The 17,375-nt window shown below is 37.7% G+C and overlaps 1 protein-coding gene across 3 annotated transcripts in view; it reads left to right on the top strand.

Moving 5' to 3' along the window:
• rragd (ras-related GTP binding D) overlaps positions 1-17,375 on the top strand; it is a 59,916-nt gene that overhangs the window by 8,727 nt on the left and 33,814 nt on the right. For all 3 annotated transcript variants that reach the window (XM_040137107.1, XM_040137108.1, XM_040137106.1), the window contains exons 2-4: positions 4,814-5,109; positions 6,632-6,831; positions 9,564-9,678. In XM_040137107.1, the coding sequence (XP_039993041.1) occupies positions 4,814-5,109; positions 6,632-6,831; positions 9,564-9,678 (611 nt within the window). The remainder of the gene's footprint in view (positions 1-4,813; positions 5,110-6,631; positions 6,832-9,563; positions 9,679-17,375) is intronic.

Raw genomic sequence — 17,375 nt, forward strand, 5'->3', positions numbered from 1 at the left:
GCCTGATAAATGGAGGCTCTGCCTCCCATTCTACTTTTGGAGTCGTGTGTATATATATATATATGTATTTTGGAGACTCTAGGAACCACGAGTAAGCATGCGTTCTGGGAGCGAAGTGTTCTGCTGGGGTAATAGGAACTATGAGCTCTTTCAGATATGATGGTGCTTGACCATTAAGGGCTTTGTAGGTGAGGAGGAGGATTTTAAATTCTATTCTGGATTTTACAGGGAGCCAATGCAGAGAAGCAAACACAGGAGAAATGTGATCTCTTTTCCTAGTTCCTGTCAGTACTCGCGCTGCAGCATTTTGGATCAGCCGGAGAGTATTTAGAGATTTGTTGGGACAACCTGATAATAAGGAGTTGCAATGATCCAGCCTAGAGGTAACAAAAGCATGGACTAGTTTTTCTGTGTCTTTTTGAGAAAGGATGTGCCTGATTTTTGCAATGTTATGTAGGTGAAAAAAGGTCCTTGAAGTTTGTCTTATGTGAGAGTTAAAGGACATTTCCCAATCACAGAGAACTCAGGGATTCATAACGGTGGTGCTGGAGGCCAGGGCAATGCCATCTAGAGTAACTATATCATTAGATAATGTGTTTCTGAGGTGTTGGGGGCCAAGCAGAATAACTTCAGTTTTGTCTGAGTTTAGCAGCAGAAGGTTGCTGGCCATCCAGGTCTTTAAGTCCTTAAGGCATCTTTGAAGTTTAGCTAACTGATTGGTTTCACCAAAATGACCAAAAGAACTGCTGAATGGAGCATTGAATGTTACTGTACTATTCCTAACTGCTCAAACATCAATCAGAAATTGAAACAGATTTAGCTAAAGTTTCATGACTTAACATCGTAAAAGGGACTGCCAGCTTTGTAGCATTACTCACATTGTAACACGTAGAACTGTGTTGTTTTAACATTGCATGAAAATTGCTTTGTTTTGTTTGTTTAATAAGACGGCAACTTCATTGTGAGTATATATTACTAAAATTGGCCCATAAGGCCTGAGTGCTGATACATCTTGCCAGCCTGGGATAGGTGAACATGGTGTAGGCCTTAAAATCTCTCAACATATTATCTACTCCAATAGAGCTGCATATGTAATGTTAATTTTTCATCAGCAAAAGTTTAACAGGGAAAATGTAATAGGGCCTGTGAAAAAATTGTGCAAGAAAATTATTTTTACATTTACACTTTTTTGTTTGTTTTGTTTGAACTGCTCAGTGCTTCAGCACATTGGCTCTGATATGAAATTAGGACTATGAGGTTAATCTCCCCCCTTTAAATCGAAAGCACAGTATTTACTGTACATCCACGGATGAATAGTGTAGTTTAAGTTAATTACTTTTAGCTATATATCCCCAGTTTCAGTGGACACCCACGGATCATTTGATTAGTTAAGATAAACTTTAGTCATAAAATCTAATATTTGGGGTTAAATCTGTCCATTCATTAACTGTATCAATTCTATGATCTTAGACAAGAAAATACATGATATTTCCCCTGGTGATGCTCTGGCAGGCCTCAACTGTAAACTGAACTTATGCATTTGGTCAGATTTTCAGTGAGTGACACACCTGCTCAGGTGTGGCAGATCATCTAAAATCGGTAGGCTAACTCATCCTGTTAGGATGCTCTGTCAACCTTCGTGTTTAACACCTATAGCTTTGTGTATATTCATCTATAGGTCTTGCGCTGGGATCAACAATCGATATCGTTCTATTTTTTGAAAACATATGAATAATGGCAGGCGTACGCTGGTTGGCTCTGAGTCTGTTATCATTTCAGTATAAAGTAATTAGGCTAAAATGACTGAATATGCTGCAAATACTAGCTTTTTATGTTTATTTTATAATTCATTTAGGCTAATGGGGCTACCGTGCACTCAGTGCACTCAGAGAAATTTGGCCAGGTTAGTTAATCTAGAGACCATTTTTTTTCTCCCTTCAACCAATCGATTGGTTGAAGATGGGATTGGATTTGATTGGATTTCAGTCAACCAAGATTTTCTATGGTTGTCTACAGCCCTACATCTTCTTTCACTGTCCTAAAATTGGCACAATATTTAAAAAAAGGAGGCCCCATTTGCTTCACTGTTCACCCAGTGTGGATGTGAACACAATCACATCCGTCGTCCCATAAGTTTCAATGTACTGTGAAAGTGGTTCAAGAAAAAGCAACCGAAAGACCACAAAACTCACACTATCAGATATACAAAATGGGCTATCTCAGATGAATTAAGGTATTTCATACATAGACTGTCGAGTCACTTATCATTCTGCCCTTATTGTTTATTGGTGCAAACAATTGGTGTGGACCAAAAGGGTAGTAGTAAGGGAAGTGTAATCGATCTAATACACTCTGACATGGATCAGGCAATGAGAACAAAAAACAAAAATTAAAACAAAATGAAAATGCTTATCATACCCATCAACTCAAAATTCTAAAGGGCATTATCAATTAGCTTTGTAGACACCACTACACTGCTACATAGTTCCATATGATCTTACATTCTTATAGTTATCGTGTATAAATCCCATAAAACGTTATTTGAAATTCCATCCATAAAGCCAAATACACAGTCAAGTGTGTGAGTATATGGACAGTGACACAATTTTTGAAGCTATCAAGATGTGATTGAAGTGTAGACTTTCAGCTTTAATTCAAGGAGTTTAACAAAAATATCACATTGACCTTCCAGAACTGATCAGACTTTTATAAATGTTTTCTGGCAAAGTCTAATCTGGCCTTTCTGTTCTTGAATGTTACCAGTGGTTTGCACCTTGTGGTAAATGTGACTTTCAAGTTCTCCTTGTGGTAAATCAGTATTTACATTCATGAAGGCTTCTCTTGATTGTAAACTTTGACAATGTTACACATTGCTCCTCCAGAGTGTTCTTGACCTGGCCAGATGATGTGAAGAGGTTTTTCTTCACCAAGGAAAGAATTCTGCGATCATCCACTTCAGTTGTCCTCTGTGATCTTACAGGCCTTTTGGTGTTGCTGTGCTCAGCCGTTCATTCCTTCTTTTTAATAATGCAACAGATTGTTGATTTGGCCTCTCCTAAAGTGTCTGCTATCTGTCTGATAGGGTTGTTTTGTTTTTTCAGCCTATTGATGGCCTCCTTTTTTTGCATCGACACCTCTTTGGACAGCATATTAAGAGTTCCCATGAACAGCTACCAAATGCAAATTCAACACTTGGAATCAACTCCAGACTTTTTCTCTGCTTAATTTATCCTGAAATAATGAGGGAACAGGCCACACCTGGCCATGAAATTGGTTGTCACCCCCCAGAATATAAGGCTGAAAGTCTACACTTAAATGGCTTTGTTTCAGATCCATTCTTTTGGTGTACAAAGGCAAAATTACAAAAACTGTATCGCTGTCCAAATATCTCACTGTAGATGATGGTCAACGGAACAACGTAATTCACAATAGTTTTTCATGAAACAGTCATTTTTACTTAATGGATTATATTTCAGTTTGGTCTCACTTACTGTGTATTCTTTTTTTTAAACCTTTTTAAAATTGTTTTCTCTTTCAAATCTGCAGGATGCACTTGTGTTTCAATTCAAATAGTTATATGGGTTTTTAGATTTTCGCTCAAGAAAAAAGGACAGAGAAAGCAAAACAAAGAGCAAAACAAAACAGATTCCTATATACACAAAAAATAAGATTTGAAAAAAACCCCAAATATGTTTATAGAAGAAAAGCTGCATGTCCTTATCGAAAAGTACAGAGCTAGTTGGGAAATTTAGTTTCCAAGAAATGCTTGAAGCGTCCAGCTCATTATTTTTGGAAAGTGTGTGAGTGGTCCTTGGAAGAATTCGCTAGCTTTTCTTGCCAGGCAACTTCAGAGGCTTTTCAGCCACTGAGTAACCATTGGTGTTTCATTTCTTTTTCCACTGAAATGCAAGGCAATGTTTACTCTGTAGCCGCAAAGCCTAACCAATGTTAGATTTGATTCATTTTGATACATTTGGATTCAGTTGGATTTTTCAGAGATGTTTACTTTGTACTACTTTTGTTATTGGGCACTTAAGTGATTCAGTATGTCACTTCTATAAAGTGATATACTGAACTTTTATAAAATGACATACCATGTGTGCAAGGGTTTAACAAAACAATCCCAGTTTGTCATTTAAAAATTCTTACCCGAAGCAGAGATAACCTGATGACATATTTTCCTCAGTCTTGACAAAGGTCCTTAAAAGCCACAGAAAAAAATATACACAGTTGTCATAGACCGAGTAGGGGAGAGCCATAGCATATGATAATACCAGATAATACCAGTATTTTTAATGTGACATAGATTTGTCATATCATGATACTAATGATTTGGGATGTGTTGATGTATTTACATCATCACAGCAGCAACAAGCATGGCTTAATGTAAAGTGAAGTTGCCACCAGATCTGCTGCAGATGGGTCAGTTCTATGGAGAAACTCCAGTAGTTTGGAAGTGGTCCTACTATAAAAGGTCTGATTAACAGCAAACAGTGATGATATATAATAAGTGTAAGAAGACGATAAAAGCAAAATGGGAAAACACAACAAAGTATTTGTCATTATTTTATTATATTGTCTTGAATACTGTTATCACAAAATTACTCTGGCATATTATGATAATATCTCAAGGCAATATTACCCACCTCTGCGGAGTAGTGCTCGTAAATTGACCAGTAAATTCACTTTGAAGTATAAAATTAGTGAAGTTTCTCTTGAAGCAATCTGTAAACCTGTGATTGCATTGTCATAGGTGGTTGCCTAATATGGGTTTACCCACCTAATTTATCATGTTTCTGTCCCTGCTGTGTAGTGTTGAGCTTCAGTGATTCTTTGAATGGAGAGGTCAAACCTCGTATCCTGTTGATGGGCCTGCGGAGGAGTGGAAAGTCCTCCATTCAGAAGGTGGTTTTTCATAAAATGTCACCCAACGAGACCCTGTTTCTGGAGAGCACCAATAAGATCTGCAGGGAAGATGTCTCCAGCAGCTCTTTTGTCAGCTTCCAGATCTGGGACTTCCCTGGCCAGATCGACTTCTTTGATCCCACCTTCGACTATGAAATGATCTTCAGAGGCACTGGAGCACTAATCTTTGTCATTGACTCACAGGTCAGGCCACAAAGCCATAAAGTACTTAAGGATTTATTATGACCCTGTAGAAGTGACACCATTAGTACATTGATTAATAAATAATGCACATTCACTGATGATTGTAGTTATGAATTTTAATTAGAGTAAAATTACGGAGAATGATTGAAAAGAGTACTGACTACTGAGAACCGGTATCAGTACTGGTATCAATAAATCTTAACAATACCCATTCCTACAGATGAAGATGTTTGCTATTTACATAAACACCCATGTTGTGGACCAATAAAAATCTTTTTTCTTAGACAAAAATGTGGAGGTGTCCCTGCTATCAATCCACAAGCAGTGCACAAAAGTTTTCTTGTTAACCTGGATTCTAAACTGTAATAATCAACTTGTCTGTGCTCTCTGATGGACAAACGTTGTAATAGAGACACTGTTTCAAACTGACGTCAAAAATATTGGTTACATTTCTGTATTGACATTTCTTGCTACTTTACAGCAGATACACTACCGGTCAAAAGTTTTTCCAGTTTTTATTGAAAATTAAGCAGCTCAACACCAGTGAAAAACCTTTAATGGTACAAAGGTCAGCGGTAAACTGCCCAAGGTAAAGAAAAAGTTTAGGTCATCAAGAACTGAGAAATCATATAAATTTCACAGAAAACAGGCCTTTTTTTCATTAAGAAATCGGTTCACTTCCATCTTTCCTGCAGCAATGGAAGGAAATGAAAAAAATGATTCCTACAGGTGTTTCAAATTTGTTGATGACTTAGAAACCCTCTGTCTGTACAAAGGCAGAGTTGGAACAAACTGTGTTTATACACCCTCTGATGCATTATTAGGACAACACTATACTGCAAGTAGTTACTGGTTTCAGAATGGTGACAGAAAGACAAGTAACAGAGGAAGATAGACTGGTTGGTCAGTGGTTCATCCTACAGCAAGATAATGACCCAGAACATCAGAAGAACCAGAACCAGACGGTGGCTTCACATGATGGAAGACCAGCACAGTCTCCAGACCCAAATCCCCTTGGAGGTGGTTTGGGATAAACTGGGCAGAAGGTGAAAGCAAAGCAACCTGCAGGTGCAACACATTGAACTTCTGCAACAGCGGTGAGACGAACTTTCTGAACAAAATGTGATTTCCACTGTAGAAAGAATGTTGGAAGTGTTTTCAGCTGCTGAATGAGTCAAAAGATCAAATTTAAATCAACAAGAAGATTCAATGATTTCTTGGTTTAAAAATTGTTTATTTTTTCTATGCTTTAATTTCAGAAAAAACTGAGACATTGAATTATGTCAATTAAAATAATAGCTGGAAAAACTGAAGTATTCTAAAACTTTTGACCAGTAGTGTATACAATGATACAATAAATCTTTGATAAAATTTGCTAAAAATATTGGTCACACTCTTTAGTTATCACCACAAAATTCACTGGTTTAATGACAAATTAGCCGTTTGCTGTTAAACCAAAGAAACGTCATGGTTTAATACTTGTTTCCTAAGTAGTGTGAATCTTTTCTTTTCCTCTTGACAGGATGACTATGTAGAGGCTCTGAGTAGACTGCATCTCACAGTGACTAGGGCCTACAAAGTCAATCCAGACATCAACTTTGAGGTGTTCATTCACAAAGTGGACGGCCTATCAGACGATCATAAGATTGAGAAGCAGAGGGACATTCACAAACGAGCCAACGATGACCTTGCAGATGCAGGCCTGGAACGAATTCACCTGAGGTTGGATTTACCTACAGCTTTTGGAGGGTTTTTAGTTTCACAACATGTATGGAATAAATAGATACTGTAATACAAGCACATTTCAAAATTTTCATCAAAATGTCATGAATCTTTACAGTCCTTCAAGTCAGTGTTCTTTTAAATTTACATGAAGTTAAAAGGCAGACAAAAGATCTGCACTCAACACTGATAGCTACCAGCAACTTTATTTTAACAGAGCAAAGTTTCGATCTAACAAATTTCTTCATCAGGCATTGTCAAGTAGACATTACATGGAAGAACAAGCAATATATAGACACAAACACATTCATCTCTCGGTGGTTGTGATCTGCATGATTGAAAGTCAGTCTACTCTCAGACTTGACTGGTTGTTTTATGGTGTTATATTGTGCATGCGACAGTGTTGTTTGTCCTCAAAAAGCTCTGTCATGAATAATCATTTTATCCAGTTTTAAGCCATAATTTTATGAGATGTTTTTAGATCCTTGTTTTTTTACCTACATTTTTTAACTGGGAAAAAGAATAGTCATCATATGTTTGGGTCTGGAGTAAATCGAGAACTTGAAAGTCACATGGTTCACTATGAGGACGCTAATGTCTTGAATCTGCTGTGACTTTGTTATCCTAATGAGAGATCGGGGAAAAAACTACACTCCCAGCCGACTTCAAACTTAAGTGGACACACTACAAAGTTATTGCCTAGTGTTGGTAAACTGAGAGCCAAGCTACACCAACATTAAGAGCTGGATCACCACAGCCTGGCGCTGGTAAGTGTTACTCTGGAAAGCACTGGACTACAACATCTTATCATTTGGTGGTTGTTTTTTCTGACTGCTACAGCTGCTACCAAATTGACAACCGGGTTGTCAATTCGGTACTGCTGGTACTGACTGTGACCTAAATGGACAGCTAGCTAGAAGGATAACCTGGCTAAATCTCTTTACCTACTTGATCCTGTCTCTTTGGCCGTCCGAATGAAGTCTCCTCCTGAAGAATGGCTATGACATCAACAATTACAGACATAAAAACTGAAATCCATTGACCTCCTTTTCCTATATCTTCTCCAGCGACAAACCAAACTCTCTTCCCAATTAGCCTGGCTAAAGCCGGGCTATCAGTCCCCACTGGTCTTAGCAGCCTTGAAATTCGAAAAACTTTAAATGATAAGTTGAATTAATGAACTGCTTATAGTTCACTCAACTCAATCACATTAAGTTTTTAAACAATTGAAATTAGCATATCAACAGGCTTCCCAGCACGCACTGTTTGAGTTTAAAAACTTTCCAGAGACTCTTCTTTTTGTAGTTTGAAGAAAACAGATGTGATGGAAACTGGCTGTGTGTCTTTAATACATGTTAAAATAAGTCATGGTTGTTTCTTTTCATAATAATGAAAACAATTCTAGCCATGAAGAAGGTTAGTACTGATTCAGTCCCTACCCCCATACACTTTGAATTTAACAAAGTGACTGTAAGCAGCCTCGCATGTTGTACTTTATACTGACTCTGGTACAAAATGGCTTCAGCAGCTGCAGGTGTAAGTTCTTCATGTCAAATGAACTGGTAGAATGTAAAAGGAAAGCAAATCTGACAGTAATGACTGTCCATGTGACTAAACAGTTGACTCGACGTAATATCCGAACTTTATTGAACTTTTTGTCTCAAGCTCAGTTAAGTTAACTCAGTTAGTCTTACATTTTCAAAACTCATAAAACGACATTGAAGTAACTGTTTGACCGAAGTTCAGTTAAGTCACATTTCTAAGGCAGCAGGGGAACTTACATTTCTAAGTTGACCAAACTTAAAATGATTTACAGTTTGGGAGAGACAATCAAAATATATTCATATTAAAAGCTGTAAAAGAAGAGTAAGATCTGTTAATAATTGTTAGAAAAATTTTTTGTTCTAACTACAACCTCTTACAAAAAAGCTTATTTTGATGGTGTCTCCTATGAGTTAATATCGGTTCATGTATTCTCTTTCCTTTGTTTCTGACGATTTCCCTGTTGTCATTGTTGCTCTGTTAAATTAAATTTACTGGTAGCTATCAGTTCTTTTTTTGTCATGCAGCATCTGTAGAAGTTTTTTGGATGACACTCTGTTTGTCATTAATATTTTCATGCCATGGAAACTGACTCATTGGAGTATGATATTGACTTAGTTTTAATTCTATTTTTGGTACAAATCAAAATTGTCCATAGCACTGAAAATCGAAAACTTCAAGACCTAAAAGGTCAAATTGACTGATTTAAAGCCCAATATGAAAATATTTCAGGCAAAGTTCTCATATAGTTGCTTGTATTTAGACAGAGAGTAAGAAAGATTTGAGAAGTTTGGTTTTTTAAACAAAAACATTTTTTTTTAGAAGAAGAATATTTCTATATTCCCAAAAGTAAGGTTTCGCAAAAAGTATAGTATACTGAAAGTCGAGTGATGTATCTGCGATAGAATTGAAAAACAAGATAGCTAGCCCTAAACAAAATGGTTTCTACCACAAACTATAACTAAATATGCTTATGTTTCTTCTTAAATTTTGGACAGGAATTGTAATATTTGAACTCTAATACTATATAAAAATGTGTCTGAAGACCCAGAAAAGTTTATCTTTTGATTGGTAACAGTTCTCTTGTTTTCTGTCCATATCTGTATAAGGCCAAGATAAAATTGTAATCTAGTTTGTTATTGAAGTGCGTTAGTCATTCTGATTCAGATTCCTCTTCCTGCCCTCTGCAGCTTCTATTTAACCAGTATATATGATCACTCCATATTCGAAGCTTTCAGTAAAGTGGTCCAGAAGCTCATCCCACAGCTGCCCACGCTGGAAAACCTGCTAAACATCTTCATATCAGTGAGTAATCCTGCTGCTGTGGCACACAACCAGGATGACACTACACCACAGTACATGGAGAATGCATCTGGCCGGGCTACTGTAAAACCAAGCAGTGCTACTGAATGAACTAAATTTATCGGAAAAATAAGACATCACACATTAGTCAAATGTCTATGGACACCTTATACCAGTTTGCTTCTGTATTTTCCCCACATTTTAACAATCAAGTTGGACTATGTATATTGTTGTCTGATATGAAATGCCACCACTGATTCTTATATGCATTTTACTGAATGTTATCCTGCAAAATAAGCATTCATTAATGAGAAAACCAAGGCATGTAACCTAGGGTTGACCAAGCCTATGACCATGCCGAAATCAATGACTGTTACATGCCTTTGGCCACTACACCACAAAAATGCCCAAAATCCTGTGGTTCAACTTAGTTTTTCAAAATTTTACTGATTTTAATTCGTAGCTGTATGACCAAACACCCCATAGAGCCCGATTTTTAGTATACAACGTTTGTCATATTAAATAAAATATTTACAAAGCTCTGCTGATACTATTCATTAAGTAACATTTTATGGTGGAATCTTATTGCAGTGTATAATGTAATTTGTATTTATTTTTAGTTGTTTTACTGTCTGTATTTACTGCCCCTTTAAAATTCAAGTGCCTGTTAGGTCTGAATGAGCTTAAATGATAAGGTGCTCTAAATGCATCTATTCACAGTTCAGTTCCTTTATTCACTGGGCATCAAATCAATTTTCAGTTTGATAATGGCACTTAATACCAATATAATTTATGTATGACTCTGCAGATAGTTATGGAAATGTGCCCTGCATAAAGGTTAGCAAAACATAAAATTGGTGGTATCGTTTGTAAACCATAAATTTAAAATAATGCACTAAACCTTGAACTATGGTAACTGTTTACCCAGTGCAGTGAGACAATTGGTAAAATATTGGACAGATTTACTTACATGTTAAAATTACAGCAAAATAAGTACATAAAGCGGCAAGAAAAAGTAAGTGAACCCTTTGGACTTCTGAATTATTGTATGATTATATATAATATTTTATAATAATATAATTATTTTATATGTATAAATTTGTCTTAAGACATGGTCAGATCTTCATCTAAGTTACAATTATGAACAAACACAATCTATTTTAACTAACAACACGCAACACGCAGAATATGACTGAGCTAAAGAAATAGGTCCAGAATTCCTCCTGAACATTGTGCAGGTCTGATCTGCAGCTACCAGAAGCTACTGGTTGAAGTCATTGCTGCTAAAGGGGGTTAGACCAGTATCAAATCCAAGGGTTAACTTACTTTCTGCACCTGCACTGTGTATGTTTAAAGGGTATGTCAACAAAACACAAAAAATTATAATTGTTTGTGTGTCCATCCAAAAGGTTCTCTTGCCACTGTAGTGTATGATGTTTACAATACTAATATGTTAAATGCACTGGACTTAATACTACAACTAGCGATTGTTTTTATTTTTGATTAATCTGCAGATTATATTGTAAATTAACTGATGGATCCTTTTGTCTATAAAATTGTAGAAAATAGTGAAAGATAGTTTCCCACAGCCTGAGATGTCTACATACTTTAGTCTGACCAAAATTCCAAAACGCAAACATTGAGTTTAACATCTTTTATGACAAAGGAGATGATCCAAACTTCATATTTGGGAGCAGAATAATCAAATGGTTGGCATTTTTGCTTAAGACATAACTAAAATTATTATTTAATTATTGATTGTCGGTTAATGTTCTGTCAATGATCTAATAAATTAATCGAGTAACTGTTGCAGCTGTAACTGGACAGCTTTTCCCTTTGAAAGGGAAACTTGTGGATTGTGTGGATTGTTTTAACTTGCCTTGTATATTTCAATCACATTTTTCCCAGATCTGAGGCCCAATATTTATTTTTATGATAATTGTATGTAGTTATGTTTATGTAAACATTTAAAAAGTTGTTTCAATATGTTTGACAGCTGAATAGTCTGCCATAACAAAAAGTAGTCTGTATCACAACTTTCCTTGACGTTACTTACAAAACTGTGTTCATTCCAGTGTTTTAACAGAGCTAACACAGCAATCAAACCAACGGTAAGGAAAAGAATCATGCTTTACAGTACATATATAAAACTGATGCAATCCACATCATTTCTATTGGGTTATACTCATTAGCCACTGAAACTGTAACTGCTAAATACTTTTGGTCACATTATTACTTTTATGGAAATGATGCCATATGGGTAATATCAGCACGTTAGTGCTTAATTGATTAAATGACTTAAAGGAGGAGTAAATGATCCCGGAGAAAGACTGTTGATATTTGAACTCAAAAGCAAAACAAATACACCCCTCCCTTCAGTGCTCCTTCAAAAGCTCCACCCCCCAAGTTCATGGATACAATGGTAGAATCCTGAGCGTCTTATATGGCATGGAAATGGATCCTCGTTCTCATAGCTGAAGGAAAACAAACATTATAATATAAAACATCATCAAACAAACTACATGCACACAAACAAAGCATCCAAAACACAACAGAGTAAAAACTAGCAAGAGTTAGTTGTTTAGCTTGTTTTTACAAAACTACAGTGACAGAGGACCGTAGGCTTGTAGTTAAACTAACAAGGAAGGTAATGTTACCTGGCATAGCATTTAGAATTATGTATCAATCCAAATAATCCCACTGTATTAGTAACAGGCGTTCTTTGGTCTTTATGGTTATAAAACCCTTCTCATGTTTACAGTCAAATACCATTCTAGAGAGCAAGTACTGTAAGTAATGTTAGCTAGGTTGTGGGTTAACAAACTGTGGCTACAGTTGCTGCTGCAAAGCTAACATGTAGAGAGGCCGAGACGGTTTCCCAGAGCTAGTAAACTAGCTGCCCTCAAGTGGGCCGCTGCGTTGGTGGGCTGGTGGACTGTTTAAAATCCATACAGTTTTTAAAGTTTTTACCATCCTCACCAACGTTCACAAGGGTCTTCTCCCTTACCTGATCATAGCCCTTCTTTTTCACCTTTTGTTCCTCAGACCTTCTCCTCTTAGGCTGTTTCTTGGCAATCTCTCCTTGTCAGTTGTGTAGCACTTTAGCATGAGGCGGAATAACCGTCTCTCTCACTCCCGCTGCCCCATTTTATCCCCTTTCCCCTCCTGTGCCCGAGCGTCATTGCCCCTAGGTGCTGATTGGCTGGAATTGTCAGTTTGAGCCACTTTGTTTATATTCCATTTACAGAGCCATGGCTGTGTAGGAACACCAGATTTTTTTCAGCACACACACAAGGGCGGACAGCTAGCGGACCACGAAGAGATATTCGCTGAAAAAACAAAAAGTGTATTAGATTAGAATTGCTTACTCTACGTTTAAGTTAATGGTTAAAATGACTTTAGTTGGTGGTTCAAATGCAATAAAACTCTGCCTTGTAGTAGTTACAATGATTAAGGTTAAAACTGAAGTAAAGCTTAATGTCTTATTTCAATTTTGATCCTACATACACCTAATGGTTCAGACACTAAGGGTTAATTAAAGATGAATGCTCTCTATAATACAGGATTCAGTTTTAGTCATTACATGTTCTTCTCTCACTGTGATCTAGGGCACTTAGTATTGTTTTAACTGTCATATTTAAAGTTTTAACCTTGGAATTAAAATCAAAACTTTGTATGGCCTCACAGTAATAGATTTCCTCTTGCTAACTGAATGTTGAGCCTTGAAGACAACAGATTACAATCTAGTATCTCTTAAGAAAATACAATTGAAAGGGAGTTGTTAACAGACAGTGCGTAATTTTCCGTTACCTTTAAACTTACCTAGACATTAAATGGGCTGCTAATGAGTTTGGTCCTAAATACACGTGACTTGGATCATAGCATGTGTTAATGGAGCCATCTTGTGAGCAGTGTATTCTATTTATCAGGAAATGATATCTTACAAGATTTATTCTCCATCAGGCTATTATAATGGAGGAGTTCAAATATATAATATATTGTTACATTTCATAATGTGAAACTGAAAGCTCATATTTACCTGGGACAACCTTGTTCAAGATGCCTTAACTAGGAAGAGACTCAACCACTGGTCCAGGTAAACAGATAAACCTGAGCCTCTAGACATGTGTTTGGACAACACACATGTTAAGAGGTCTCGGGGTTGTAACATGTTGTGGACACCTGAGGCTGCTGTTGTTGCAGAAATGTGTGTTTTTCTTTGAGAGTGTAACTCTCCCTCTATCACTGTGTGTCATTGGTGCAAAAAGTCTCTCTACTTTTGATATTCTGTGTTGCTGAAATTAGGTTTTAGGTTTTATTATAGCTGTACTGGAAAATGTTGATGAGATGGACTGTATGCTGTCTATATACTTGGTTGTCAGAAAAATATTGGATAGAAATAGTACGACACAACTCCAGATCTGAACGGCATTCTGTGAAAATATCAAGGATCACTATGGCAGTCAGAAATTGCTGTTTCAATTATCTCTGTCTCTCTGTGCTCCTGTGCCTGTAGCATGTCTGTTTCTCAGACTATCTGCAAAAAAAAAAAAAAAATTGCCACAGAATCATTTATGTGCAATGCTGCATCGCAGATAATATATACCAGTGGCACCACCAAGTAACTACCCATTTAAACGCCATTGCAGTTCATTTGCTGTTGTTTTTTCTGCTACATCCTGCTCTGTTTATGTAGACCTTCAAGTGTGGCCAATTAAATCATTTCATTGTAAGCCGATGTGCATAAAGCAGTAATGGTTAGTGTTTCTATCATTGGCTTTCAGTGACACTGAATAGGGTCATGTAACCATGTCAAAATTAAAAATAAACATTACAATTACATAAAGTCAACAACTATACATTAGAAAATTGATGTCAAAATCATTTAACTAAAAAAATTAAATCAACTTTTCTGAAGGAAGATCAGTGTGTCAGCAATCTCTGGCAACTTGTGTGATCACTGTGGTGTGATTGTATATCCAGCAGCTGGGAAAAGCTGCTCACCATGGGTATACGAGGCCTGCACACAGAGATATGAAAAGGCCAGCTCTGTCTGTTATGCTTGGCCGAATCTGAGCATATCATAAAATTATTCCTTTTCTTTCCCCACTCCCAAGGATGACCAGAGCCACCGCAGATTTGCATTCCAAACAGAATTTATTTATCATCAATCAGCCAAGCAGGGAAAACAACAAACAAAAAAAACCTATAATATTAACAATTAACTTACCAATTTTCAACAAAAAGAGAAAAAAAAGAAATTACAGGCATTTTACCTACCTCCCTAACATAAACAGGAGAAAAGATGTAAAAAAAAAGCAAAAACTACTCTAAATTGAATAATTATAAAGATGTACAAATGGAAATCTGCAAAAAGTAAAAGTAATGTGTGAGTTACAATCACTTATGGACAAAAGTCAAAGTGGTAATGTGCAAAGTAGATTAACTGTAATTTAACAGTAAGTTAACTTTAATGTGCAAAGGTAAACTGAATGAAAAGTGTGATGTGGATCACAAGTAAATTAACAGTAGTGTACCAACAGAGCACTGATGGAGGTGTCCAGACAGAGGAGGAATGGTATAACTGGATGGCGTCAGAAACGAAGGACCTCCTGTGGTGTTCAGAGGAGCAATTAGTCCGTCTGAGTCTGCTGAACGGGATCCTGCGGCTAACCAGAACACTGTGTAGAGGGTGGGAGACGTTGTCCATGACAGAGAGGAGTTTTGACAACATCCTCTCTGTGACTACATGCAGAGGGTCCAGCTCCTTCCCCAGGACTGAGTCAGCCTTCTAAATAAGTTTCTTGAGTCTGTTGGTGTTGGCCACCCTATGGCTACTGCCCTAACAAAACACAGCGCAGAAAATCGCACTGGCCACCACAGACTCATGAAACGTCCATAGCCTGGAGGCACAGATGTTGAAGGATTGGAGTCTTTGCAGGAAAACCAGTCGGCTCCTGTAGAGAGTCGCAGATTCCCTGGTTTGGTCCACAAATACCGGGGGGTCCAAGTGAACAAGTGGATAAGTAGACACCTAGGTATTACTCCTGTGCCATCTCCAGCATCTCTCCACTAATGGAAAGGGGAGTGACAGGAGTCCCTCCTTTAGTCCGCTAACAACTCCTTTGTTTTGCTGATGTTGAGTTTCAGGCTTTCAGATGTTTCTGGCAGACAGGAATAAATCTGAGAGCAGAAAAAAAAAAGGCAGTGAGTTGCAGCTTTAATTAACAAAAGATGGTGCCACCCTGTTCATATTTCTGTAAAGGAATGTTTCTATAGCCTAGATATTGAACTGTTAACTGTGGGGCTATAGCCATACTACATACCCAGGGAATTCTCACGTGCCATCTTATTTGTTGTTTACATTCCCCCCTCTGGTAACAGACTTAATTAACGTGGAACTGGTCAAGACTCTCCTCACTTTCACTCAGTTTATGGACTGCACTACCAGAGGAGAAACCTGGACCTGCTCTGTATTTGTCTTGTTAGATCTTAGTGCAGCATTTGATACCATTGAGGAGGGTGCTGAGTAGACTCCGCCCGGAAAAGGCTGCTGGTCCCGACGGCTTCAGCCCTAGGGTGCTCAAGGCCTGTGTTTTAACCTCAGTTTATGTCTGGAAAAGGTTGTGGAAGATATTCTCTCTGGTTCCTGTACCAAAGAAGGCCCATCTGTGTGCCGTCATTGACTACAGACCAGTAGCATTGATCTCACGCATCATGAAGGCTGTTGAAAGACTGGTTCTCGATTCTCTCCGGCCATTGGTCAAGCCTTCATCAGACCCCCTCCAGTTCACCTACCAACCGGTTGTCAGAGCAGGTGATGCCATCACATACCTGCTCCACCATGCTTACACCCACCTGGACAGGCCAGGGTGCGCAGCCCGACGCATTCAAAAAAGAATCAGAAAGATCCGCTAAATCACCAAGCTCACAAGCCCGGGCACATGTCACGAAAAGCAGGAATTTTTCTCCAGCCAAATCATTCCTGAGAATGAGATCAACCCCTGAAATAGGTAGCTGATCCTGCACAGCGACTCGCACTGTGCCAGACACCTAGGGGGATGAGAGAGTAACTGTGTGAAGCCGCAACCTTTTGTTCATTCAAATAAACAACAGTGTGCTCTGGCAAACACTTTAAATTCTTCCAAAAGCACAAGCTCTTGCAGCTTTGCAAAATCGTTGGCTTTACTGGCTACACGCCAATAATCAAAAAATAAAAATGTTTTTTAACGCATGACCTTCACATAATTCTGATTGACATTTTTCCACAATTTCTAAATTTCTGTCTATATGCTTCAGGCACTAATTCATAGGCATGTAACTCTGTAACCTTAACAATATCATAGTTCAAATTCTGTATGAGCTTTCCCCATCAATTTACACTGAAGCAATAAAGTTCAAACATCCTTTAGCCATTTCAAAGTGGCTGCAACACGCTCATATGTGTTAAAATACAAATCCAACAGTGCAATATGCCTGCTCACATCAAAGCTCTTTTCGGGGACAGTGCAGGGTTTACTGTGTGATAGGTAAATGTGGAGCAACACTAGGCTGGTGTTTCAGCTCTAGAGCTCTCACCCTTATTTGCATAGCCTCCAACTCTAAATCCTGATTTCACACCTCCATTTCCTTAATGTGGAGTGTCAGCCGGAGCACCTCAGCCAACATCCCTGACGTAATGGAAGAATCTGTAGGAGTGG

The sequence above is a fragment of the Xiphias gladius genome, chromosome 10 (genome assembly GCF_016859285.1).
Source record: "Xiphias gladius isolate SHS-SW01 ecotype Sanya breed wild chromosome 10, ASM1685928v1, whole genome shotgun sequence".
Classification (NCBI taxonomy): Eukaryota; Metazoa; Chordata; class Actinopteri; order Istiophoriformes; family Xiphiidae; genus Xiphias; species Xiphias gladius.